Source organism: Haliotis rubra, unplaced genomic scaffold (genome assembly GCF_003918875.1).
Source record: "Haliotis rubra isolate DU_JTF1 unplaced genomic scaffold, ASM391887v1 Scf895, whole genome shotgun sequence".
NCBI lineage: Eukaryota > Metazoa > Mollusca > Gastropoda > Lepetellida > Haliotidae > Haliotis > Haliotis rubra.
In genome coordinates, this window is record NW_025767629.1 from 359,304 (window position 1) to 384,540 (window position 25,237).

The 25,237-nt window shown below is 43.4% G+C and overlaps 2 protein-coding genes across 3 annotated transcripts; one reads left to right on the forward strand and one right to left on the reverse strand.

Annotated features, from left to right (window-relative positions):
* Nucleotides 1–1,192: 1,192 nt before the first annotated feature.
* On the forward strand, nucleotides 1,193–5,512 carry LOC124263696 (Y+L amino acid transporter 2-like). 2 transcript variants are annotated; one of them, XM_046698362.1, is made up of 9 exons: nucleotides 1,197–1,467; nucleotides 2,021–2,120; nucleotides 2,477–2,521; nucleotides 2,811–2,934; nucleotides 3,050–3,153; nucleotides 3,949–4,045; nucleotides 4,584–4,733; nucleotides 4,813–4,990; nucleotides 5,253–5,512. In XM_046698362.1, the coding sequence occupies exons 1-9, from the start codon at nucleotides 1,353–1,355 to the stop codon at nucleotides 5,315–5,317; spliced, it is 978 nt and encodes a 325-aa protein (XP_046554318.1). In that variant the 5' UTR covers nucleotides 1,197–1,352; the 3' UTR covers nucleotides 5,318–5,512. The 2 variants fall into 2 exon arrangements, with proteins under 2 accessions (XP_046554317.1, XP_046554318.1); XM_046698361.1 differs by lacking the exon at nucleotides 5,253–5,512 and having other exon boundaries at nucleotides 1,193–1,467; nucleotides 4,813–5,246.
* Nucleotides 5,513–17,411: 11,899 nt separating this feature from the next.
* On the reverse strand, nucleotides 17,412–19,464 carry LOC124263692. The gene is made up of 3 exons (XM_046698354.1): nucleotides 19,175–19,464; nucleotides 18,179–18,269; nucleotides 17,412–17,523 (listed from the first exon to the last, which is right to left on the reverse strand). The coding sequence occupies exons 1-3, from the start codon at nucleotides 19,284–19,286 to the stop codon at nucleotides 17,412–17,414; spliced, it is 315 nt and encodes a 104-aa protein (XP_046554310.1). The 5' UTR covers nucleotides 19,287–19,464.
* Nucleotides 19,465–25,237: the final 5,773 nt, after the last annotated feature.

A 25,237-nucleotide genomic window follows, 5' to 3' on the forward strand; every position in this document is an offset into this window, starting at 1 on the left:
GTAGAATATTGAATATTAGAATATTGATCTTCAGTAACCCATGCTTGTCGTAAGAGGCGAGGGTGGTCAGGTTCGCTGACTTGGTTGACACCAATTGATTAGATCGATGCTCATACTGTTGATCACTGGATTGTCTGGTCCAGACTCTATTATTTACAGACCGCCGCCATGTAGTTGGAATATTTCTGAGTGCGGCGTAAAATTTAACTTACTTACTCACTCACTCACAAGGTTTAGAGGGATGAAAGTAGGTTTGTGAGCCAGCACAATAACAGGTGATATCGGATAGAGTTCCCATGGAACATGCACTTATTGATCTGACAGGAATGAATCTTTGTCTGTTGTGTTTTCATGTGCATCAATGCTCTCAAACGGGTTTCTTTCAAAGTAGTAATGTTTATTATATTCATGCACAGGGACGGGCATCTTCATCAGCCCGACTGTCGTACTGGAAGGGATGGGGTCCTCAGTGGGCTTATCTCTCCTCGTGTGGACGATGTGTGGAGCACTAACCTACTGTGCTGCCATGTGCTACGCTGAATATGGTACAGTTTGCAGACATTATATGCACTAGAACACATAGTCTCGGACACGACGAAAAGAAGGACTAATCTTAGTTTTGTTCCCATTAATGTCAAGAAACAACAAGTACCACCCTGGTAACCTATTTTGGAGACAAGTCACCATGATTCGAACCACCAACCTTTCGCTCTCACTCCCGATACTGGCACTTGCATTCAGCCGTTAGTATTATGTCGGTCAACACTAACGCATTCTTCTTATTTCGCGACGTTTATTGCTCCTTTGTTCTTTAGAAGGCTATGAATGCAACTTGTGTTCATGTGTGTAACTTTAGAGCTGAATGTTCCAGGGACTCGTGTGAAGAAATCTGGCGGCAGCTACACTTACATCCGAGAAGCCTTTGGAGATTTGGCCGGGTTCCTATTCCTTTGGACCCAGCTGGTTCTGGTACGCCCTCTGTCAGTAGTTCTGGCGTCCTTGGCATCTGCAGAATACATCATGAGGCCTCTCTTCAAGAACTGTCCTGACCTGGCACCTACGACATCCAAAGCCATGCTTGGATTTGTCATACTTGGTACATTTATCATTGATGTAAATGTCACAAAAAAGTATAAGTGTGCCCTTTCACTTTTCACAATTAAGTTAACATAACGCATTTATTGTAGATCGTTTTAAAGGTGAATATTTTATCATAGAAATATATGTTGCAAAAAACAAACGTGCTTCTTTACTAAGCTAAAATACAAAATTACATTGACACATAGGTGCAATGGGTGCAGAGAGAAACATTGCGAAGTGCACTGTACGTTAATGTTGCAGGGTTCTTTGTGATGGCAAACATGTACAGTGTAAGACTTGGTGCCCAGCTGCAAACCATTGCCACAGTTTGCAAGGTGTTTGCTCTTCTTAGTATCATCGTAGGAGGGATTTTACATATATGTCAAGGTCAGTATTTTCTATTTGTTGAGGTCACATATGTCAGTTAACCATCTTCAGGTTATATCTGAGGGTATATATAAGTCGATTCTGGGCTGAAATCATCTTCTCATTGCACCTGAAGAAATATACTCATGGAAACGAATAAGGGAACACCTGAAAGTACAAGTGTTCCTTTATTCTTTTCCAGGTTTCTTCACAAGCTTTGTATTGCACATTGTGTGAATTCTGGGAAAGAATAAACAAACACTTGTACTTTCATGTGTTCCCTTAATTGTTTCCATGAGTATATGACACACATATTTAGTTTAGTCAAACTCGATCTCAGTTTAGTACCAGCGTAAGACACTAGACTCCAGTAAAGCACAGTCATAACTACCGATAAAATGAAGGATCTTACTTCAGATATATCTGTTGTAAATGCTCATACTAATGGCATATGGTCTCTTGAAAGTGCAGTCATTACATAATAAACTTCTATTGTCGTGAGAAATACTGATATTTCAATTGCATGCCATCAATTGAAACTATGAGTTTGTGAAGATGCTTCCCTGTTAAAAAGGTCACACAGAAAACTTCAGCGAACCGTTCAGACCCACAAGCCTAGACCCCGGTAATGTTGCTTTGGCATTTTATGCTGGGCTGTATGCGTATGGAGGCTGGTAAGCTAATTTCACGTTCGTTGATTCTATAATACAATATATAGCTGTTTGTAAGGTCTGCTTATGTATAGAAACTGGTATAACCAATGTATATCATATGAAATGACACGCAATGCCTTTGGAAAAATTCAACTTACACGCCTAATTACAAGAAAACCTGATTTTTAAAATCGGCCAGCTTTGTCCGAACGCCAGTTATTACTACAGGAGGACTATAATTTACAAAATCGTATTATTAATCTTAATCCGACTAATTTTAGATAAGAGACGACTGGTAGTGATTCTCCCATGTCACAAATTCACATGTTGGAATAAACAAAACCGTTGACTTCATACTGCCCTACTGTCATACATAGGGACAACGTCAACGTGGCTGTAGAAGAAGTCGTGAATCCACACAGGTAATCAAAGCATGACCCACAGTTCGTGTCAAGTAACAATTAAAATGGACACTGTTCTTTTTGTAACATGTCAAACCGTTGAGTTCTTTCAGGTCTGCCTTAAGTACCTTCATCAAATAATACATAGACACTAATAACGGATGTATAACAACACTTTTATGAATGAATATCTGGTAATCGACAGATGCATTCAGAATAATATATAAACAATAAAACTTAAACTGTTTACATAAGATATCCTAGTTCCTTATATTCTGGACTTTCAGATATATTCCGTTTCATTTGCTAGAACCATCCCATTAGCTGTTCTTGGTGGACTTGCCATACCGACCTTTGCCTACATTCTTGGCAACGTTGCTTACCATGCTGTTCTCACTAGTGACGAGATTCTTTCTGGAATTGCAGTTGCTGTTGTAAGTAACAAATCATTGATATAGCTATTACAATAACCATGACGAAACTTTAATGCTTCTATATCAATTCAAACGCATCTAAAATGTAATGCTGATCGCTGCACTGCCCTTGTAGACTTTCGGAGAAAGAAAGCTGGGATTGTTCAAGTGGATCATTCTACCTTGTGTGGCGGTATCAGCGGGCGGGATAGCAAATGCTGTAATATTCACTTCGTCCAGGTAATAGAAATGGCAGCAAGGCAGATATTTTGATATCTTAATATTTTGAGATTTTCTTGTCTCTACTTCTACCCAGCAATAACAATTCACAATAATCTAACTGCATGTTCCGGTCTATCGATGACTTAATTGCTTGGATTGTTTATAGTCCGTTGTTAGATGACAAGCGCACTACTGATTTCCCGTTATACATTCACATAATTGTCACTGTTTTCCCATTACATCAAACAGAATTTGTTTTTGAGGATATTGAAGACTAGGTACTATTTTGCACTGACGTCCTATGTTTACAATTCCAAAAATGTTTTTATCATTGTATCATTTAACTTCCCAACAAGCAACCCCTCATCACTTATATTGAGTGATATTTCTGGAGCTGCACATTTTGAGGTACAGTCTACGAAGGCTTCAAAAGTGGCTCACGACTCGGGACGTGTTTGATCAGGGTGACGGCATTCAAAGCCGTAGTAATGTTTGATAAAGGTAGTGAGGTTGACATGTTGAGGGACATCCAGTTTGACCCATGCCTACTCGTACCGTGCTTTCCTGTATTTGTTTAGGTAAACCTATGTCTAGCCTGCCTTGCTGTTGGGTGCCACTTGTGGGGCAGGAGATATGCTAACATTATTCCGAACAGCTGCTGTCATTGCCCTTTGATGCTGTCTTAATAAATCAGGGTAATGTTGCACAAAGATATATTAGCCAATGGGTTATCGCAGCACCCACGTTAACGTAGACGTACGATAGACGTAGCGCTAAGGTTGTTTTGTACAACGGCACCCTGGGTTCTTCCAGGTTAAACTTTGTTGGAGGACGTGATGGACTGTTCCCTCGATTCCTGGGCATGGTGAACGTACAGCGGAGGACACCACAGCCCTCCATCATTACTCTGGTACGGCAGCTTCCACCTGGGGAAGGTATCAATATTCAATTAAGATATTCAGTAATCCAGCATGACAGACACAAATGTTTGACCTGCATGTTCAGTGTGAGAACAGGTACTGGTGACTCAGTGTCGATCAAATTAGTTGAATTATTGCACTTAAAGCTTAAATCCAGTTTTGTGGATTATTGAAATTACGTCCGGTTTTCTGAAATTCTAGACACGGCTTAACCTGGAAGTAATGCAAGATTATGTGATGATCTTGGACAATACACAAATTGGGAACAATGAAAATGAAATGGGGTTTTAAAACAAGTTCAAGTACTTGCATCACGTACAATGTATGTAAGCATTACAACCTCTCTGTTTCCCTTATTCCCTCTCCCTTGAAGATGCTTTACCTTGTGATAGGAGCGAGGCTGTATTACATTGACATTGAATTATATCGCTGTGCAATTCCTGTTTGCATTATTTTTCCAGGAACCAGCAAACATGTCTAAAAGTCAAAGTATCATTTATTTTTCGTTGCCATTTCAATGTTGTACAGTTCGTGGTTGCCATCATACTCATGTGTCTTGGAGATGTCAGGTCTGTCCTCGGAGCATACTCCTTCTTCAAAGCAGGAGGGGAGTTTTTAGGCGTTCTGGGAATTTTCAGAATTCGACGCAAACATCCAGCTACCAAACAGACATATAAGGTACACCTTATTAAATTTAGAACCTTTTTTTGTATGCTATATTGCGACTTGAATCTATCAAGTTGTTCTTCTTCATCAGGTTCACTGGGTGTTCCCCGTCACCTATGTTGTTTTTTTCCTGGTGTTGTCCATCACAGCTGTCGTGTACGAGCCTGGAACATACATAGTCCCCTTCTGCATCATGCTGCTGGGTGTCCCCCTGTACTATCTGTCCAGAAGTCGCTGGGGGCAACGTGGGCATCTAGCAACACTTAACAGTATGTGTAACGTCCATACCCGCAACCTGTTCCAGTCTTTGTATGTCGCATACCCTACACAATGGCAGATTACAAGAATGAATTTCCTTTCCTTCACCTCCTGTAGTACCATGCTTATGGTATCTGTTACATATAATGAATATTAATATTGCCACAAATACAAACGTTGTAAAAAAAACTTTGAGTTGTCATGTTATGAAAACTCTCTCTTTCGGAATGAAACCAAAAAAATTGCTGATGGATGTTGATTTCTTTGTTGCAGGATGGGTAATTATAATCTGCCACCGACTCTTGTTATGTGCGCATGCCTGTCAGGAAGCTGCCTGACAAAGATGAACTATATATTTCCTCCGTGGTGTGTTAATAGGAAGTGTAGAATCTACCCCAAGTCCTATCAATATGTATGAAGAGACAATCACATTATCCATGTGAAGGCACTTACGTCTAACTTACAGTGTACCCTCTAATACAGGACATGTGTAATTATCTTGCCTCACACATAAATGTCGTTTTCTGATTGGCTGAGCGCTCTTCTATTATTTTTAATGTTCCCCGCTCACAAACGAGTAACATTTTCGATGTAACCCGCTGGGAATGCCGAACTCATTTGGTACTTCGTAGTAGTAATGCTTTATCTCGAATAACATTGAATCACGGAAATTACCGATGTTTTGCAAATGCAAATCGATGGAAGGGAGGTAACTCTAAATTTGTTATTCTTGTCGTCTTGTCGTCTGGTACGCATGCTTCAAACACTTCAAAATTACCATTGAGGTGTAAGACTCTGGTCCCTCGGGGCCCATGGGTTGATGCATTCTCGTCTCACGGAGGTTACTTGTCATTTCTTCCTACGAACCTCTGTTCTAATACGGTCATATTTCCCGGTTCTCGTAAAATCCCCTAGCGGCATAAAATCGCAACACGAATTATCTCCCTTCTTTCTGTCCAATCAGAACACGTGTTACATCAACTTGACTAATACAAGCAAATGTTGGGTCACAAATATCCCTCCTCTGCCAGGAACGTGTGTTGATGTGACGCACATGACATTTAATGGCTAGCTTGTCTGTTGTCAACGAGGGCGATGGAGACGCCATTGATCCGCCATTTACATGACTGAGTTTTGTCTATAAGAAACGTTTGCGCATCGCGCAGGGAAAAGAGGTTCTAGTTTTCCCGAAGCATACGGAAAAAAACGAGGCCTTGCGAATGATAACTTTTGAAACAACGTCGCTGATTGCACAACTAACTCTGATTGCAACCAATCACGAATCCTGAACACTCGCACCATGAAAGGGCGTATTAGAACAGAGGTTCGTAGGAAGATATGACAAGTAACCTCTGTGGGAAGAGAATGGGGTTGATGTACCCTCGATGTTTCTTCAAACATCGAGGGTAGATCAGTCCATGTCCCCCTTGTGGACAACTTATAATGTAACCTATCGTCAAAGAGCAGGATCCTTAGATTGTGCATTTTTCGAATATGTCTTGTTAAACTATATTGTTTGTACTAAACAGAACTGATTAAACAGTTAAATTATCACACTGACTGCAGACTCGGCATATTCAAAGTATAATCTTCACTATTTCATGGCGTGTGTTATTTGCACCAGTCCCAAAGACGTTAAAATCATACACTTTCGAACATAGTCCCGTATTGCATTCATTTACTTTTGCCAACAAAAGTGGGGGTATTTTATCCTAATTTGGGGGAGGTACTTCTCTTGACCAAACTGTCTTCCACATGTGCTATCAACATGTACTGGCTTCTGACAAGAGAGTTCTTTATGTTTGTGAACATATGGAGGTCTGAAGAAGCCAGACCATGTGAACGAGGTGGGTGCCGAAAGAGTTAAGGCTACAACTGTGGATTGTATTGAGTGAGTGAGTGAGTTAAAATTATCGTCACAAGGATTGTAGCATTGTCCATGACAGATTGTGCACAAGAGCAAATGTACTTCCAAATCGTTGCAAGAACATTTTTGGATGAGCTTCAAACAGGGCCAGCTCACCATTAGACATCTTGTTCCTCGAGCGTGTTCGATGTCCTACGTTTTGGAATTTTAAGATCTGACGCTTTCTCCCTTGACAAAGGAAGTAATTTTGGAATGTACTCTGTCCTGGGAAATGCCTATTGAACAAGCTATATGTCACTCAGTCATTCCAAAGTCGGTCATCACCATATCAGGAAATCTCCTATGTTGTTTCAGAAGTCGTCTTCAAGCTATTCCCGTATAAACACACTGCTGCACAACTATTTAAAGTTGGAGACGAAGTTGCACGTGTTATACTTCATGGATGATGTGTAAATCCTTAGTCAGCAGGCAGTTGATCACTGTACGTTTCGTATGATTTTCCACTCTCACACTCCTGCTTCTTGCACTAACTTCTCGCATCGACCAAGGTGGCTCGACTGACTCATGAGGCTTTGAATGTTGAAACCTTGATCAAATAAGTTCTAAGCAATATTGGTATGACGCTCTTGAAATCATAGTGAAAACAGCATACTCGATTGTACTCCAAAAGCTGTGAAATGTAAACTGAAAGCTGGAACTGCTGGAATATTTCTCGACATGAAAGGAACGTTGACTATTGGGAAGTTGAAATCACCCCTTTTGTCATACAGCCTTGTGGAGAGTTTTTTCAGTCAAACTGAATCTTTATAAATAGATTTACATATGAAACAGCCATGGCATCATGTGCGCGTGCTTCTTGGCTGGACGTTCTAACTAGTGTCAGTTAAATACTATAAGTGCATCTGATATTAGCTATACCTAGTATGATCATACTTCCTTGGATATCTATGTATAGTTATTTCGAGTGTGCTCTCCCCTCGACCTTCAAGCATATAAGGCTCTTCATGACAGAATTTTAGTGTGCACGTTTGCACATATTTATTTATGGGATGATCCTATGGTGATGCACATCAAGTCTCATCATGGAAGCAAACAATTCAGCAGCTATGTTGAGCGTGCCATGATTTAGAACGGAATCTCAAATTTGAGGTTGATTTTGTTGATGGTGATGCTCTACTGGACGGTACTATGGTGATCTACCTTCAGTTGTTGACGATCTACAGCCCGTGTTTTATATTGCATTGTCTTCTTTACTTAAAATATTTTAGTTTTACATGCTAGCTTTATGTTCATATCTGTGATACTCTAGTAGTTTTACGGTCCATCGTCGACAAGTTTTCCTCGCCAAAATGTTTTCCTTTTTATTGTATAAATTGTTTTCGTCACGATATGGCTGAGATATTGCCGATCTGACGTTAAGTATTAACTCACTCCCTCACTGGACGGTACAGCGGTGAGAGTAAACCAGGTGAAGTCCATCACCAAGTCTGCCCAGATTCGGTCATTTCTAGAGAAGCTTTCTGAGAAGGCATTGCATCGTGTGTACATGCAGAACATGTGTGTACATGGAACAGAATAGCAAACGAACCGAGTCCTTCACCTGGATGAAATCGGCTGGTCTTAAATGTGAAACAGAAGGCTTCCATTTTGTTGCTCAAGACCAGTTACTTCCCACTCGCAATCGCCAAGATGTGATTCTAAAAGAAAATATTTGCATGAACTGTCAACTGTACAATGAATTCACAGATAATGTCCAACACCTTGACAGTGGATGCTCTTCCTTGGCACAAACAGCATATCTTTAACGACATGACGGCATTTCTCGTTGCTTCGCTGCACTGACCCAAGTGGTCCAATCTGTCACTTTTTACAAGCAGAAGTTGCTGAAGATCTAGTCCGACCAGATCTTAACAGATAGATATACTACTGTAGTTGTTTGTTTGATTCTAAATACTTTTGCATACAAGTTTCTTCTTAACTTAGTGTTTGGAAATCGATTAGAACTCGATACGTAAGAGGAATAAACGTGGGTTGAAATGAAAAGAGTGAGAGTGAGATTTTATATATTACTTGTTTTGGGTTTAACTGTGTAATTAATGTATTTTTTTATTCATGTATGATCTTGTGATATGTCATAGTCGCTGTCATAGTCGCTGAGGGATCCTCTGATAAACAACATCTTGAATATAGAGTTCCACAAGGTTCCGTCCTGGGGCCAGTCCTTTTTACTTTATATATTAAAGAACTTGGATCCATGATAGACAGCTACTCCATTGGTCGGTAACAATATCCCGAGAACTCCCAGTTAAACAAGTTACTCCAACCTTCCCCTACTAGTGCTCGTGAAGCAGTCCTGCATCTGGCTGAGTGCTGCAAAGACATCAAATCCTGGATGTTTCAGAATAGACTGAAGCTTAATGATTCAAAGAGTGAATGTATTCTGGTTGGCACTAAACAACATCGCCGAGAGACGAATATTCAAAACTTACCTGTTGGGAACGCCCTCATTCCAGTTTCTTCCACTGTCAAAAATCTTGGCATTAGAGTGGACTCTGACCTCTCACTGGACTCTCACGTCAACAACCTTACAAAAACTGCTTTAAGAAACATCGGGAACATTCGCAAATACATGTCTACTAGGTTTGCAGCAACTCTCGTCATCTCACTGGTAACATCCAGACTCGACTATTGCAAGTCACTCCTAGTGGGCGCCACCAATGTCCAGCTGATGAAGTTGCAACGAGTGCAAAATGCAGATGCCTGCTTGATATGTTACCTGCTGTCATACTAATGTATATAGCATTCATGTTCTTGTAATAAAAATACCCACTCATACATGTTGAATTTACTTGAAGGTGTAATTATACAGACACATTCTCCATTCAGACAGTCTCCATACAGACACAATCTCCATACAGACACATTCTCCATACAGACACGATCTCCATACAGACAAAGTCTCCATACAGACACAGTATCCATACAGACACTATCTCCATACAGACACAGTCTCCATACAGACACAGTATCCATACAGACACTATCTCCATACAGACACAGTATCCATACAGACACTATCTCCATACAGACACAGTATCCATACAGACACTATCTCCATACAGACACAGTCTCCATACAGACACAATCTCCATACAGACTCAGTCTCCATACAGACACAGTCTCCATACAGACACATTCTCCATGCAGACACAATCTCCATACAGACACAGTCACTATACAGACACAGTCTCCATACAGACACAGTCACTATACAGACACAGTCTCCATACAGACACAGTCACTATACAGACACAGTCACTATACAGACACAGTCTCCATACAGACACAGTCTCCATACAGAGACAGTCTCCATGCAGACACAGTCTTCATACAGACACGGTCTTCATGCATATTCGGTCACTTTATACATCCACAATCTCTCCTGGCAGTAGTGGGAGTGTCATGGTGATTTGCTTGCTGGAGGACACATATAGAGAATCTCACCCGAGTGTGTTTTGATATCAAATATATCACCACGAGTTGATAAAAGTGAGAAAACTCCGAGTTCAAAAGACACGAGGGTGAGATTCTATTTATCACCCAATATCACACTTAATTTGTCGTTGAAAGAAAATAAAAACGAAACGTCATCTGTAACAAGTTCATTTTGAGGACTTGCGTATGAATACATCCGCGTAAACAAGAGTGATGGAAGAGGGAACGATTGAAAACGTTACGTCATAAAAAGCAAGCACATAACAAAATAGTGCTAACAGTTTTGGCTTTAAATTATGCAATGCGCATACTTGTCACCATTTCGCGGGGGCATTGCAAGTTAAATTTTATGTGGTTAAAACAAATCATGAACAAAATAACTCTTTCGACCTCAAAGAAGAAACTTTCAAACATTTCAAATCTCGCACAAGTCAGTTCGAAACCAAGCATGGCGGTAGCAACACTTCACTCGGAGTCAGTGTCACTCTCAATGACAGTCTACGACGCTTGTCAGAGGAAAAGTTGTTGACATTTACGGTGAAAGACCCCCCTGCAATGTAACTAGAGCCAAATACTGACTGGAGGTGGTTTCTCTTGCTAGAAACACAAGTGGTGTTGGAAGCATATGTCATGGACAAGCAACAGTCGTTATGGCGGGGGCCTTACATCCCCCTTGCCTCGCTATAACATGGGACCAGCTGGCCTGAATCTGAAGAATCTGAATTTGAGAGAATGGATTATATCTCGCTGTGCTGTGCATCACTGATGTGAGAATAGTTATTGATACTTTGGATATTTTTGTGCCCAGTGATCTGCATTATATGTGACGGCGGGACATTGTTGTCGCTCGTAAGTTTTCGGTCACTTGACAGACCAGCTGCTGTTGACATACGCTTCATAAACGACTCCAGTTTATGGATGCCAACTGGTTGTCGTTTGAACCACACCGAGTCAACAGGTGGGTTTTACAGTGGTGCAGGACACATAAAATGGAGACTCTGGGTAGCTATAGCCAACCGGGCGCAAGTGCTTTGTAGGCTTTAAACATCTCGACCGGGCACTGCTCTTTATTATTGGGAAGAGCTCACATTTTGGACTGACAACCCGGGTACCTGTTTGATCCCTCTGGCGTGTTTTTGAGTCCCTCTCAGCAAGTTCTAGGAATTCCCGGCCATTACTGTCCACTTTCAATTCAACATCCCCCACTTCATCTGTTTATGCTCGTGGCTTCCCCTCAAGCCGAAATGGATAGTGTTGTTAAACCACAGGGGGAGTTTAGTATGGATTCTGGTGATGAATATCCAAGCTGCTGCTTCGCCCCAAAACTGCTGTATTTCTTCGTCAGTGATCGCAACAGATCTATTGGGTAAGTTTCCTTTCCATAGCGACTTTAGTTTTTGTTTTGCAGACATTCTTGTATTTAGTGAAATCGACGCTCCCCGGAGTGTGTACATAGGTATGTCGCCGTAAATATCGACAGATGAGTTTATTCCACGAAGGGAATTGGTTCTCGAATTCGTTACCATCGACCCTTTGGTAGACACGATTAATTTGCAGAGATAGTTGTTGAGTTCCAGGGGTGGGGTGGGGGTATATGACATGAATAAGGCGTGTTTCGCCAAGCGTGACGAGAAACTGGGACACCAGATTTGTGTCACGGAGAGTTTTTCGAGCGGTGTTTTTGTTTTCTTGCATCTAGTATCAGCTTGTCAACATCATTGTCATCACTTGTGCGAATCTTGAGTTTACATTGTTGTTCTTGTTTAAATCCTGGGGCGTCAGAGTAGCATGAGATGTTGTAGCTGATGTTGTAGTATTAGTACATGTTTGACATAGCTGATGACGTCTGCTCACCTGATGTTGTCAAGGTGGGTGGGGCAATTAATGATAGTCGAGTTTCCATCACTTCCACTGTCCAATCAATTCCATCTATTGAACAGATATACCTTCCCTCACCTACATAGGAAGTAATAATGGCTTGGCCATATCCATCAATTGAAACTTTGTCACCTGTAAAAAAATGACTTAATTGCAGCAGCCATCTTTGTTTACAGCTAGAGGAGATGAAAGTAGTCCAGAAATATTGACCAATCAGCAATTAGCTCAAAACTTACAAAACGATATCTCCTAGGAGATATCGCTTGATCTTTGACAAGCAATATCTCCTCTGGAAAATTGTATTGGATGATAAATGTATGTATTGCACTATGTGTACTTCATGTGAGAACTAATTTTGTCACACTTGCAACTGCAGGGATCAGATCTTTTCAGACTAACTTCATTAGGAATATTGTGACGCTTTCTTTGTAAAGTTTCTGCCCTTTGGGTGCTTAAAATGTATCAGAGGTCGACTGGACTCCTGGCTACTGGACTCCTGACAACTGGACTCTGAATCAAGTAAGATGAAGCTGAAGGCCCAGACTATGAGTAGGAACTAGTCACATAAATGACAGATTCAGATGAGGAATGGAAATCGTCAGTGGTTTGTTCATCCACATTCATTCCACTTAGGTCATCAAGTTCCTCTGCCGAACAGTCCTGAACACATCTGTCTTCCACTGCAGCAAACTGTCTGTACTCGGAAACAGCTCTTTGTCCCGAGTTGTCCCACATGCTCTCCCCTGTGGTGTCGGTTAAGTTTTTCTGGAATTGGTCGAGGACCTCCTGAAGATGGTTGTGGTCCTTCTGGAGATGGCTGCAATCCCCCTGATGCGGATGTTGTTCCTGGAGCATGTGATGACTCTGTCCTTTCTTCGGATGATTCTCCATGAACTTCTGTAGACATTCCAGGTATTTCTGGTGGGTTTGCATCAATCTTGACTGATGTATGCGACTGGCTAATGACTTTAGACTGCCTCACTGCCCCAAGACTGGCATCAGTGCCCATGCTGACGTTGCCGCTATCTCTAGACACCTGGGGTTTTATAGCTGCTACATCCTCTTTTGTGTCAGACTGGAAACATATGAAACAATCTAACAAAATTCAAAAAATGTACAAGATAAGCGAAATATGTGCTTTTGATTTAGTCATTCTAACTTTGAACCTGCGTGAGCTGGAGTTGTCAATCTGTGAGTTTTTTTCAGAATTTATGTTCTTAACCTAAAACGTTGTTTAACAAACTATCATTAAAATATTTACACAGTTGACTATTTGATACATATGGAAACCTGGAACGGACATTGTCTCATTGTCGCGTTGTCACCCTCTCAAATACAAGCAAAATTAAACAAAACGCAACACGCGACATCGGGGCAATGCGACAATTCGCCCATTTGTCGTGATGTCGCGTGTCGCGTTTTGAATAATATATTTTTTCATTCCTTAAAAGGGTGACACGCGACACAGCGACAATTTTTCAAGGTCAAAATATGTCGCGTTGTCGCCCTATATGAAAGATGTGTAAAACAGCCTAAAAATTTACTAAAACGCGACATCGCGACAATGCGACAATCCGACAACACGACATTTTGATGAAATGTCGCGTTGTCGCATTGTCGCGTGTCGCACTTTGTTAAAATATTGAGTATAGTATGTATTATAACATATGACTAAAACGCGACACGCAACAATGCGACATGTCGCATTGTCGCGTTTTGCCCTTTATACCGGTGCGCATGTGTAGAAAGTCAATTAGTCTACGCATGCGCAGACAATGTTATACTCTATTTCAGACTTCACTGGTCTTTTGTTACCTCCAATGGTTTTTACAATGAAGTTGTGCTCGTAATGGCAATGGGGGCTGCTTTTCTTGAACTTAGTGGAAATCTTTCATTGTTGCTTTATTATTTTATATATTGTAACTGTGTTTAGCCAATCAAGTGTGTTTAGCAGCCAGACAAATTATTAGCGCTACTATTCATTGTAATGACGGCACACGGTGGCCCTGTCTTTCAAGGCGAGGCAATTTGCTATGCAGGGTTGTGTCTCTTAGTCACACTAGATAACTATGATGATAGGTTCGAATCCCAGCACCATACACATTCATCACTTTGACCATTTCACCTATATCAAGCTCACAGGTTGTGAAAAAACTCAAATATTGTTAAAATTCAGTCCTCCAATGAGTCACTATGTTCGACAGTGTTGCTCCTGACAGAGTTTCTTGGTACAGTCCTGTCCGACGCTGATGAATTTGTCCGACATCTGCCTCTGTTCAACAAGCAGTGGATGGATACCAGGTAGAATGAGATGGTAATATCACTTAATCATCCAGCACCTCAAAGACAGTTTAGGTCGGCTTTGAACGTGATATTCTTCTTGGGAAAACACCATACAAATGGACTGTTATCATTATGATATTAGAAACGATGAAATCGCTTAGCAGAGTTGCGTACCCTTGGAGTGGCAGAAACCAACCCTCCCTCTCTCACTCCTCTCACTCCGCTCCGCTCCACACCACTACGCTCCGCTCCGCTGTTCTCCACCCCGCTCCTGTCCACTCCACCCCTCTCCTCTCCTCTCCACTCCTCTCCTCTCCTGTCTTCTCCTCCCCTCTCCTCTCGGCTCCTCTCCACTCTCCTCTCCGCTCCTCTCCTCTCAACTCCGCACCTCTCCCCTCCGCTCCTCTCCTCTCCTCTCCACTCCTCTCCTCTCATCTCCTCTCCTGTCCACTGTTCTACTCACCACTCCTCTACTCTACTCTCCACACTCTCTACTCTACTCTACTCTCCACTCTGCTCTGCTCTCCTCTACTCTACTCTCTCTACTCTACTCTGCTCCTCTACTCTGCACTCTCTACTCTGCTCTTCACTACCTCCTCTCATCTCCTCTCCTCTCCACTGTTCTACTCACCACTACTCTACTCTACTCTACACTACTCTACTCTACTCTACTCTACTCTCCACTACTCTACTCTAGTTTACTCTACTCTACTCTACTCTCCACTACTCTACTCTACTCTACTCTACTCTACTCTCCACTACTCTACTCTACTCTCCACTACTCTACTCTACTCTCCACTACTATCACAAGCATGATTACTTTTCGATGTTTAGATTGGATTGGATTGGAGTGGAGTGGAGTGGAGTGGAGTGGAGTAGAGAGCAGGCGGATTGGATTGGATTGGAGTGGAGTTGAGCGGAGTGGAGTGGAGAGGAGTGGAATGAGTGAGTGAATGAGTGACTGCTGTGGAGCGGGGAGCGGAGTGAGTGAATGGGTGGAGTGGAGTGGAGCGGAATGAGTGAGTGAGAGAACTGAGTTGAGTGGAGCGGAATGAGTGAGTGAGAGAAGTGAGTGAGTGAGCGGAGCGGAGAGGAGCGAAGTGGAGTGGAGCGGAGCGGAGTGGAGAGGAGTGGAGTGGAGAGGAGAGGAATGAGTGAGTGTGAGAAGTGAGTCAGTGAGCGGAGTGGAGTGGAGTGGAGAGGAGAGGAGCGGAGCGGAGTGGAGTGGAGTGGAGTGGAGTGGAATGAGTGAGTGAGTGGAGCGGAGTGGTGTGGAATGAGTGAGTGAGTGGAGTGGAGCGAAGTGGTGTGGAGTAGAGTGGAGTGGAGATGAGTGGAGTGGAGGGAGCGAGCGAGCGAGCGAGGGTTGATTTCTGGCACTCCAACTCTGCTAAGCGATTTGACCGCTTTTAAAATCATAATCATAACATTTCATTTGTATGGCGTTTTCCCAAGAAGAATATCACGTTCAAAGTCGACCAAAATTGTATTTGAGGTGCTGGATGGTTAAGTGATATTACCATCTCATTCTACCTGGTATCCATCCACTGCTGGCTGAACAAGTTCATCAGCGTCGGACAGGACTGTACCAAGAATCTCTCTGAGGAGCCACACTGTGGAACATAGTGACCCATTCGTGGACATCACTTGATGTTTCTGCCGATGTGGCCTGAATTTTAACAATATTTGAGTTTTTTCACAACCTGTGAGCATGATATAGGTGAAATGTTCAAAGTGATGAGTGTGTGAGACACAACTCTGCACAGCAAATTGCCTGGCCTTGAATAACAGAGCCACCATGTGCCGGGATTACAATGAATAGTAGCGCTAGTAACTTGTCTTGCTGCTAAAACACACTTGATTGGCCAAATACATTTACAATATACACAATAATTTTCAAAGCAACAATGAAAGATTTCCATTAAGTTCAAGAAAAGCAGCCCCCATTATCATTACGTGTACTACTTCATTGTAAAAAACCATTGGAGGTAGCAAAAGACCACTGAAGTGTGAAATAGAGTATAACATTGTCTGCGCATGCGTAGACATATTGACTTTCTACGCATGCGCACCGGTAATCGAAAAGGGTGAAAACGCGACACGCAACAATATAATATGTCGCATTGTCGCGTGTCGCGTTTTAGTGAATTTAAGGCTTCTTTTTACACATCTTAGATAGGGCGACGCGCGACAACACGACATATTTTGACCTTGAAAATTGTCGCTCTGTCGCGTGTCGCCCTTTGGAGGAATAGAAAAATATTATTCAAAACGCGACAATGCGACAAATGGGCGAAATGTCGCGTTGTCGCGATGTCGTAATGTCGCGTGTCGCGTGTCGCGTTTTGGTTTATTTTGCCTCCCTTTACTTGTTTTTGACAACGCGACAATGCGACATAGCGACAATGTCCCTTCTAGGATTCCATAGATACAAGGTAGGAGTGAAAAAAAAGATGAACAGCCAGGTGTGCGAGAAAGGATGGAGACGGCATGGCACAGGTAAATGAATCAATAGCTTTGTCCTCACTTGTGCACGTGCTTCACGTACAGCTGGCTGTTCCTCTCTTTAATTTGCACTCCTCCCTCGTATCAAATATGGAACTGTGACAAAATTTTGATAATGGATTGTTAAACAACTTTTATTTTCAGGACATACATTCTGCAAAAAACTCACAGAGTTGGTCTGATGTTTCATTGAGTATTATATTTTCATCAGTTTTCGAGTTAGACTGCAATTCATTGGTCCGCTTTTGAACCAAACGGACTATAAGGAATGCCAACAGCTTCAGGATACTATAAAATTTATAAAAACGCTTTGTTCATCTACATTGTTACTGACAAGAGGCCTGTGAAACAAATGACTGTAGCCTGAGCTACTTTATACACTTGTATGACTAAGGTTACTGACATTATGTTGATGGGTCGATATTCACCTTGCTTTCCACAAGAAGATGCTTGTAATCGGGGAGATGAATGGTGTAGTTACCACACATTCCTTTCTTCTTCATCCAGAGGCAGCAACTACAATATCACCACGACTGTTACTTCAACACGTATCACAACTACAGTTCCAGTTTTACAAAATACAGGGTTGTGCAGGGGCTCATGCCACCTGGGAGTTCACTTTGAACAGAACAGTATTAGTAACACTGGTCTGATGGTAGTGGAGCTCTTGTGGAGAGATGAACAGAACAGTATTAGAAACACTGGTCTGATGGTAGTGGAACTCTTGTAGAGAGATGAACAGAACAGTATTAGTAACACTGGTCTGATGGTACTGGAACTCTTTTAGGGAGATGTTACTTCATTCTTAAAAACAACTGTTAAACTCATGCTGAATCTAAGCATGCTATAAACTCATGCTGAATCTGAGCATGTGTTTAACTCATGCTGAATCAAAGCGTTTGTTAAACTCATGCTGAATCTGAGTGTGAGTTAAACTCATACAGAATCTGAGTGTGTGTTAAACTCATGCTGAATCTAAGCGTGTGTTAAACTCACGCTGCATCTGAGTGTGAGCTAAATCATGCTGAATCTTAGTGTGTTAAACTCATGCTGAATCTAAGCATGAGTTAAAGTGATGCTGCAAAGTGATCCTTCTCTATGGAGGAGTTAAAGTGATGCTGAATCTAAACATGAATTCAGAAAAAGGACTAATATCCTGATGATGACTTACATTGTAAAAGCCGCTACTAGTAGTATGACCACAAAGACGACGACAATGACCACTATTTTTGTGTCATCTTGTGGTTTGTTTGCTTCCACAACTGAAACAGGATTCAAACGGGATTCAAACAGGATCCAAACAGGATTCAAACGGGATTCAAACGGGATTCAAACAGGATTGAAACGGGATTGAAACAGGATTGGAACAGGATTCAAAGAGGATTCAAACGGGATTCAAACAGGATTCAAACATCTTAATTGTAGAAAACCCGCATTAATTAATCAAACTGTTATATTTTACATCGAGGGCATTCATTTCACCATTCTGTTTTGGGATCACATTTTCTACACAGTGTGCACTGAAAAACATAATTTGCTCCCCCAAATTTCAAAATATACTGAGATGAAGGTATGGTCTGGTCGATGTCTGAAAATTCCTTCATCTGCAAAAACTAAACATAAGTATACACAATCTCACCCTTATCTTTCATCATATGAAACATACTACGAAACAATCAAATGTTAAACTCCACAACATGCAGGGTACTTAAAAAAATTGGTGTGTTGATATATTGTGTCAAAAGACACAAGGGTGCGAGTTATAATGCCAATTTTTCAGAATGATGAATAAAAAATTACATCCATAATCAATAGATGAGTGAGTGAGTGAGTATGTCTTTATGCCACTTTTAACAATATTGCAGCAACATCACAGTGGTGGACACCAGAAATGGGCGGCATACATTGTACCCATGTGGGGAATCGAACCCGGGTCTTTGGAGTGAAGAGCGAACACTTTAACCACTAGCCTACCCCACCGCTCAAACCATTAGATAACCATGGAACACACGAGGTGTTACCTTCCATACAACACCCCATTCACAGGGACACCATCCACACAAGATGATCTGAAGAACTAACTTATATTGAAAAAAAAAAGGATTTCTTAAAACATATATTTTGTCTCAACACTTAGTCATAGCTAAAGATTGATTTTCTTGCTTACAGACTGTTCGCAGCCCCGACGACCACACCATCCCAGCCCTGCTGTGTTGGAGCCCGGACACAGCATACAGACAATCCGTGTCACAGTCCAGATCCTCCACGCTCAGCTGCATCCTGCTGCCCACATCCTGGTGCTGAAGTTCTTCCTGGGAAAATAAACTTCATTATTCTCTTATCTGCTTTTGAATGTCCTGAATCTACACTCAGAAGCATGGTTGTAATGTTTCATCTCCTTTCTTTGAGATTCAGGTTATTGAAGTTTTAGAGGAGAGTGTTGTCTCCACTTCCATGATACTAAATTGTAACTGCATGGTTTGGTGGGTATGTTGATGGTTGAGTGAATGAGAGAGTAAGTGAGTGGTTGAGTGAGGATGGTCGGTTGGTTGAGTGAGTGAGTGAGTGAGTGAGTGAGGTTGGTTGGTGCAGTGAGTGAGTAAGTAGTATATACAATGGGGGTTCTGGATCACTTTCAACAAAAGCCTCTGCAAAGCCTTATTTGGTAAATAAGGCTTTTGTCGGGCCCTTAGCTCTTGCTACCATTTCCCCTACTATGAAAAAGTTTGGGTCGATAGCGGTTCTGGATCACTTTCAACCAAAGCCTCTGCAAAGCCTTATTTCACAAGTAAGGCTTTGGTCGGACCCTTAGCTCTTGCTGCCATTACCCCTACTACAAAAGTTGGGGGATGCGAACGCACCTCCTAGCCGCGGGGGCATGGCTGGAGTGTGTTGGTATCCTGGGATTGCATGGGCTGCGTCTAACGTGCCGCTATGGCACTATGCCATGTTTACTTCGATGAAACAGTTTAATGTGAATCGCCTATGATCTCCTTGGTGTTTGTAATAAAGGCTTGCCGGGCTTTTTTCACCCCTTGTTCTATGTACTTTTTTTTATCATCCTCGCTGATAGCAGACTTACGAGACTTGGATCGAATCTCTTGTTTCATTTCGTTATATTTTGTGAGTTCAGAGAGGATTGAACTAAACTCCTCCTCTGAGATCTTACTGTCAGTGAGTGCAGTGGAAATACGCTCACTTACTGTGTTCAGCTTTGCTTCAGCCAGAACTCTGATCTCGTCGTGTTTCAATGCCTTACGATGCAGTCTACGTGATGCCAACTTAAGCACCAACCCTAACACCCCTGCCACCCCAGCTGTTATTTCAATACCTAGTACTATAGGTGCAGCCACGATGGTAGCTAACAACCCAACACCTGCCGCTCCCAGCCCCATGCTGGTTGCCATAAGGGCAGCGTCAGCCCCGTCCACGATATTGAAAGCTCTATGGTACTTTTTTACATAGTGCTTTCCGCGTGTCGCGGTCTTGTTCTAGTTGGCGTTTCACATCACATAACTGCCTCAAGCGGAACCCATCTACGGTTTCCAGGGTCTTCGCTACTTCCTCTACGACTGGGTATAGCCCCATTCTGCGTGCCTATAATATATCTGGGGAAATATTTTTTAATTGGGTATCAGTTAATAACCGATCAACGTACTTGAAGTTTATAAGGCCTACATCCTCAGATAGGTGAATAGTGGAAAGGTCAATAGGTAATCCTTGGCTACCTACCCTAAATATCTTGGAGCTTATTAAGGGGGGCAGCAACCCCCCACTCGAGTCCCGTCGTATAATGATATTACAATGGTAGTCAGGGTTAAAGCCAACATGACCAAGTTGTATGCTCACCCCAGATAAAAGGCCCAATGAGTACTTCATACGGACGTTTTTTAAAAAGAGTATTATGATTAATGTGGAGCCTGGGGGCATAAACTTAGGAAATGGTAGGTCAGAGTATATCTTAAACGATAACTGTGCCGTGCCCCTGGGTAGATCTAACATGTAACCAGGGTGATTTGGGATTTGGGAAATTCTAATTTGTTTATAGCCGTCGGGTTGAAACCCCCCCCGAGCAAGATACCGCTGTTCTTAATTTCAGCGATAAACCTACCATCATGAAAAGACACGTAAGGTGTGGTGAGGGTTATGTTGAGCAACCATTCGGACTCCATAAAGTGGTTGTGTAGATTTCTCATAAAGTCGTCTGGCAGGCTCATCAGCATGTACACACCACCTATTAATTGTAGGACGTACAAGGCGTCTTCCGAACCAGGCTGATCGAATCCCTCTAGGTCCCTGAGTGTGAGTTTGGGCAGATGATCGGCCATTGCTGCCCGCCTATACACGTTGTCTTTCAAGTGTAGGATGTATGAGCCACCTTCATCACCAGGCTGATCGAATCCCTCCATGTCCCCTAGGTCGTTAAGCGTGGTGTTGGGGTGATGACTGGTCATTGCTATAATACTATTACGAGATAATTTCCAACTGGTTTTCTGATAATAGTTCAGGGGTTAACTTCACCCCCCATGAAGTGTATGTTGTCAGGTAGGAAGATCTTGGTTAGTGATATAGTGTTTTCCACGATCACGGTGACACCCTGCAGACTGGTGTTGGAGCCGACACCCACCCGCACGTAAACTGTGCAAACGTGATACTGGTGTCGTTTCACCCACCCAAGTTTGATCCCCTTCACGATCTCGACATCATTCCCCGATGGTTCCCCCTAGGTAGACTTTGATGATCAGTGTTGAGTTCGCCGGTAGACTCTCTAGTATCCTGACCACGCCTTCAAATTCAGACACCAACTGCAATGTCACGTTTTGCATGCCCGCTTTACTCGATAGCATGTGGGCTGCCATACTGGCGACTGGGCTGATGACTACGCTACGTCTCTGAGTCGGGACGAAGCCACGCGAGCAGGGTTCCGTTGTTAACGACTTTGTTTAGGTGGTTGTCTTTGTTATCCGTGAACACGTAGGGGGAGCCGAGCCTAATATTGAGAAACCAGTCGTCTTTATCTGGTATCAACACCCACTTGTCATCTTCGGTGAAGACGAGCGTATATGGCTGGTTTCGGGCGACGGTAGTGCTCTCAACATCGTCTAAGTCGAACAATTTGCCCCCGAACGATGGGTATATTATCCAATTATCATTACGGTGGTGACTAGGGTGTACTTAGTGTTGACTACCGCTCTTGAGGTATCTACTATATCACCTAGGGCTCCACCGGAGGATTTCAACGCTTGTAAATGTTGTTTTTCAGTTGCAAGGCGTACAATTTACCATCTACTCGGGAGCGCCGAAACCGCGTGTGTCCCCGAGGTCGGAGATCCCCACATTGACGCATTTTTTCACCCCGGGCCCTTGTGCGCTGGTCATTTTATGTGAAGCGTTAAGCTGAGGTATCCTATATTCACGGGATTATGATTTATATCTAACACCGATATTATCAGCTCAGGTATGTTACCCTGAGTCAACCTCTTATACTGCCGCGGTGAAAACGACTCGGTTCTACCGTCGTTGTATTTCTCTCGTTTTCACCGCACGGCTCTCAGTATAGTGGAAGGGTGACCCCTTGAATGTTGTGCGTTATTGCTCACCTGACCTAGATGAATGTACAGCTCGCACGGTACTAGGTCGGGTAACTTTGTGCCTGTGACGGTTGTTGTTGGTTTTATCTCGTCAGGTGATATACCGAGTGTCTTCGCCAATGGCCGCCGAGCCTCAAGGAGTTTCTTCCGTTGTTGATTAACACCACTGTGCCGTTTGAGTCGTTCATCTTGAGTTCGCTCCCAGGGGTTTGAAGACCTCATCGCTTAGCGAAAGCACACGCTGTAGTAGCCGTCAGTTATCTGGCTGCGAAGTTCCACTAACGAACAGCTTATTGTTGCTGGCGTTGATGTTAGTCCATTGCGGTAGGTAGGTGATATCGCAGAGCGACTTCGAGTTGACAGGACGTATCATCGATCGGCGCGCCAGCTGAACTGCCTCGCCGCTCGTTATTCCTGGAAGTGTTATGTACATGTTAGAGTATATATGCTCATTATATAATAGTTTTAAAATGTATTCCCAAGGAGGAGCATCCTCGTACTCCCCTGGTGTGTTTTACCCTAAACTGGACATAGATTTCTCACCCATGAAGATCGCGGTTGCTGATGGGATGTATTTCAACGCCCAGCTTTTAGATGTGTTCAGCCTGTATAAATTTTCGGTGACTAACGCTAAGGTAGTTCATGCTTGGTTCAACAACCCGATGCAGTTCTGGCAGAATCAACTCAACTTCGCCGTGTGGTGCGCTACAACGGGGTGTGGTGTGACATTGACCGACACACGGCGTGGGACCGCTGAGTCAGTCTGTGTTCAAGTTCCACGTGTACTACCAGGTCAGGCGTATCCTTAAAGAAATCAGCGTCCCGCTCCCACAGGACAATGCATGGAACCCATTAAACAACAAGTACGATAGGCGGGCCTACGAACGTATTTGCAACGAATTCGAACTAAACCCGAAGACGGATTGGCGTTTGCCGGGGCCGAACCACGGGTTGGGTATCCCCATCGTTCACCAAATGCCCCTTGTGGAAGCCAGCAAACTGCTGGTGAAAGATTGGGGATACAAGTCGTATCATCTCTTCACAACCAACGAGTGGGATGACCGTTACATGGCTTTCAATGCCAACAAGGAGTACAGAGTCTGGAGGTTTGATCAGGGAGGGCAGCGGATGACTGGAAAAAGTTTATGTTGGACACGTCGAAAGGGTTTACTCGTGCCGGCACTGAACGCTTAAACGACTCGATTAGAACGTACGTGTGGGCGGTGTTGGGTGCGCAGACGCAAACGCGTTCCAGTATTATCGGTAAGGGGACTGCTTACGACGCTCAGAAACAGTTCGTTGTCAACGTAGAGGATGCTATCAATGCTCCAGTTGATCTCCCGAGTGCCATCAAACGCTACCAAGACGTGTTGGAATATGCCAGGTCGAAAGTCGACTACGTGTTCGACGTGGGGTTGTACATGGCTCCGAGTGATATGCAACTGAGAGTAAAAAAAGTGGTGGGCTACAACAACGAAATAGTTGTAGCCACGCGTGACCAAAAGTTACGTCAACCTCGATGTCAACGTCCCCCACGTCCCACCACCCACGACCGGTGAAACGGGTATAGTGGCGCCACCCCCGGAGCCTAGGGTTCAACCAACACCCCCTGTGGGGGTTGCCCCACACGTTCTGGAGCAGCACATCGATCGTAAAACAGCCCTGGTGGTTGGTGGGGTAGCTTTGGGGCTTATTTGGTTAAAAATTTCTTAGCCGCTACGTACACCAAACCCACCATGGCGACAATGGCTGCCCACAGGTTTTGACTAAGCCACGTGGCAGTTTTAGCCAGAGCACCCAGCAGCCACGAGACGATGCTACCCAGGATGCCGGGTAGGGCTCCGGCAGCCTTACCAGCCAGTTTAGCCAGGGCCTCCCCGAGTTTTTTTATCCACTCTTTGACACCACCTGTGGGTGTTGGTGTGGGGGTACCCCCACCGCCGCCGGCAGGCGTCAGTGACACCACCAGGGTTGATATGATGAAGCCCAATGCGGTCAGAATGCTGGCGATGGTGATGCCTTGCTTCCGAACAGGATCCTAATCCTGTCAGCTAGCGTGGTGTCTTCATTTAGGACTCGATCGATGGTTTCGCATTACTCTACCGATCTGGGATCGGAGGGCTTCCCCGGTTAGAGGAAGCGATTCGGAACCGAGTCCGCTCTCGTCTTCCAAGTTTTTATTCTCTCCTCAATACCGCGTTCATATCACCATCCGCCGGTGAGTTTTATTTTCTCGCGAGCAATGTGCTCATCGATTTCATTAAGTTTCCCATGTTGTTCACTAGTTCTCGGCGTACATGTTTCAAGGCTTCGTCTAGGCCTCGCAGTTCCCTCAGGGGAAATTCGAGACCGGCAAGGGTTTGTCATGATGCGTGGTCAATAGTTTTCGATACTGTCCGACGTTTCTTTAGCATCCCCAGTATTGGCCCTGGCTGCTTGCAGATCTTGGACGGCCTTCGGGAAGCTTTGACCCGCCGCCCGTAATCTATGAAGCCTAGTTCATCACGGATCAGCTGACCCCATGGCGACTGGTGAGTGTTGACAAAGCAAAAGCGGTTCTCTCGTGCGCTTATTCATGAGATCGATCTCGGGTAAGCCTTCAATGCATGGCGTGCCCTTATTATCGACTGTAAACTTGG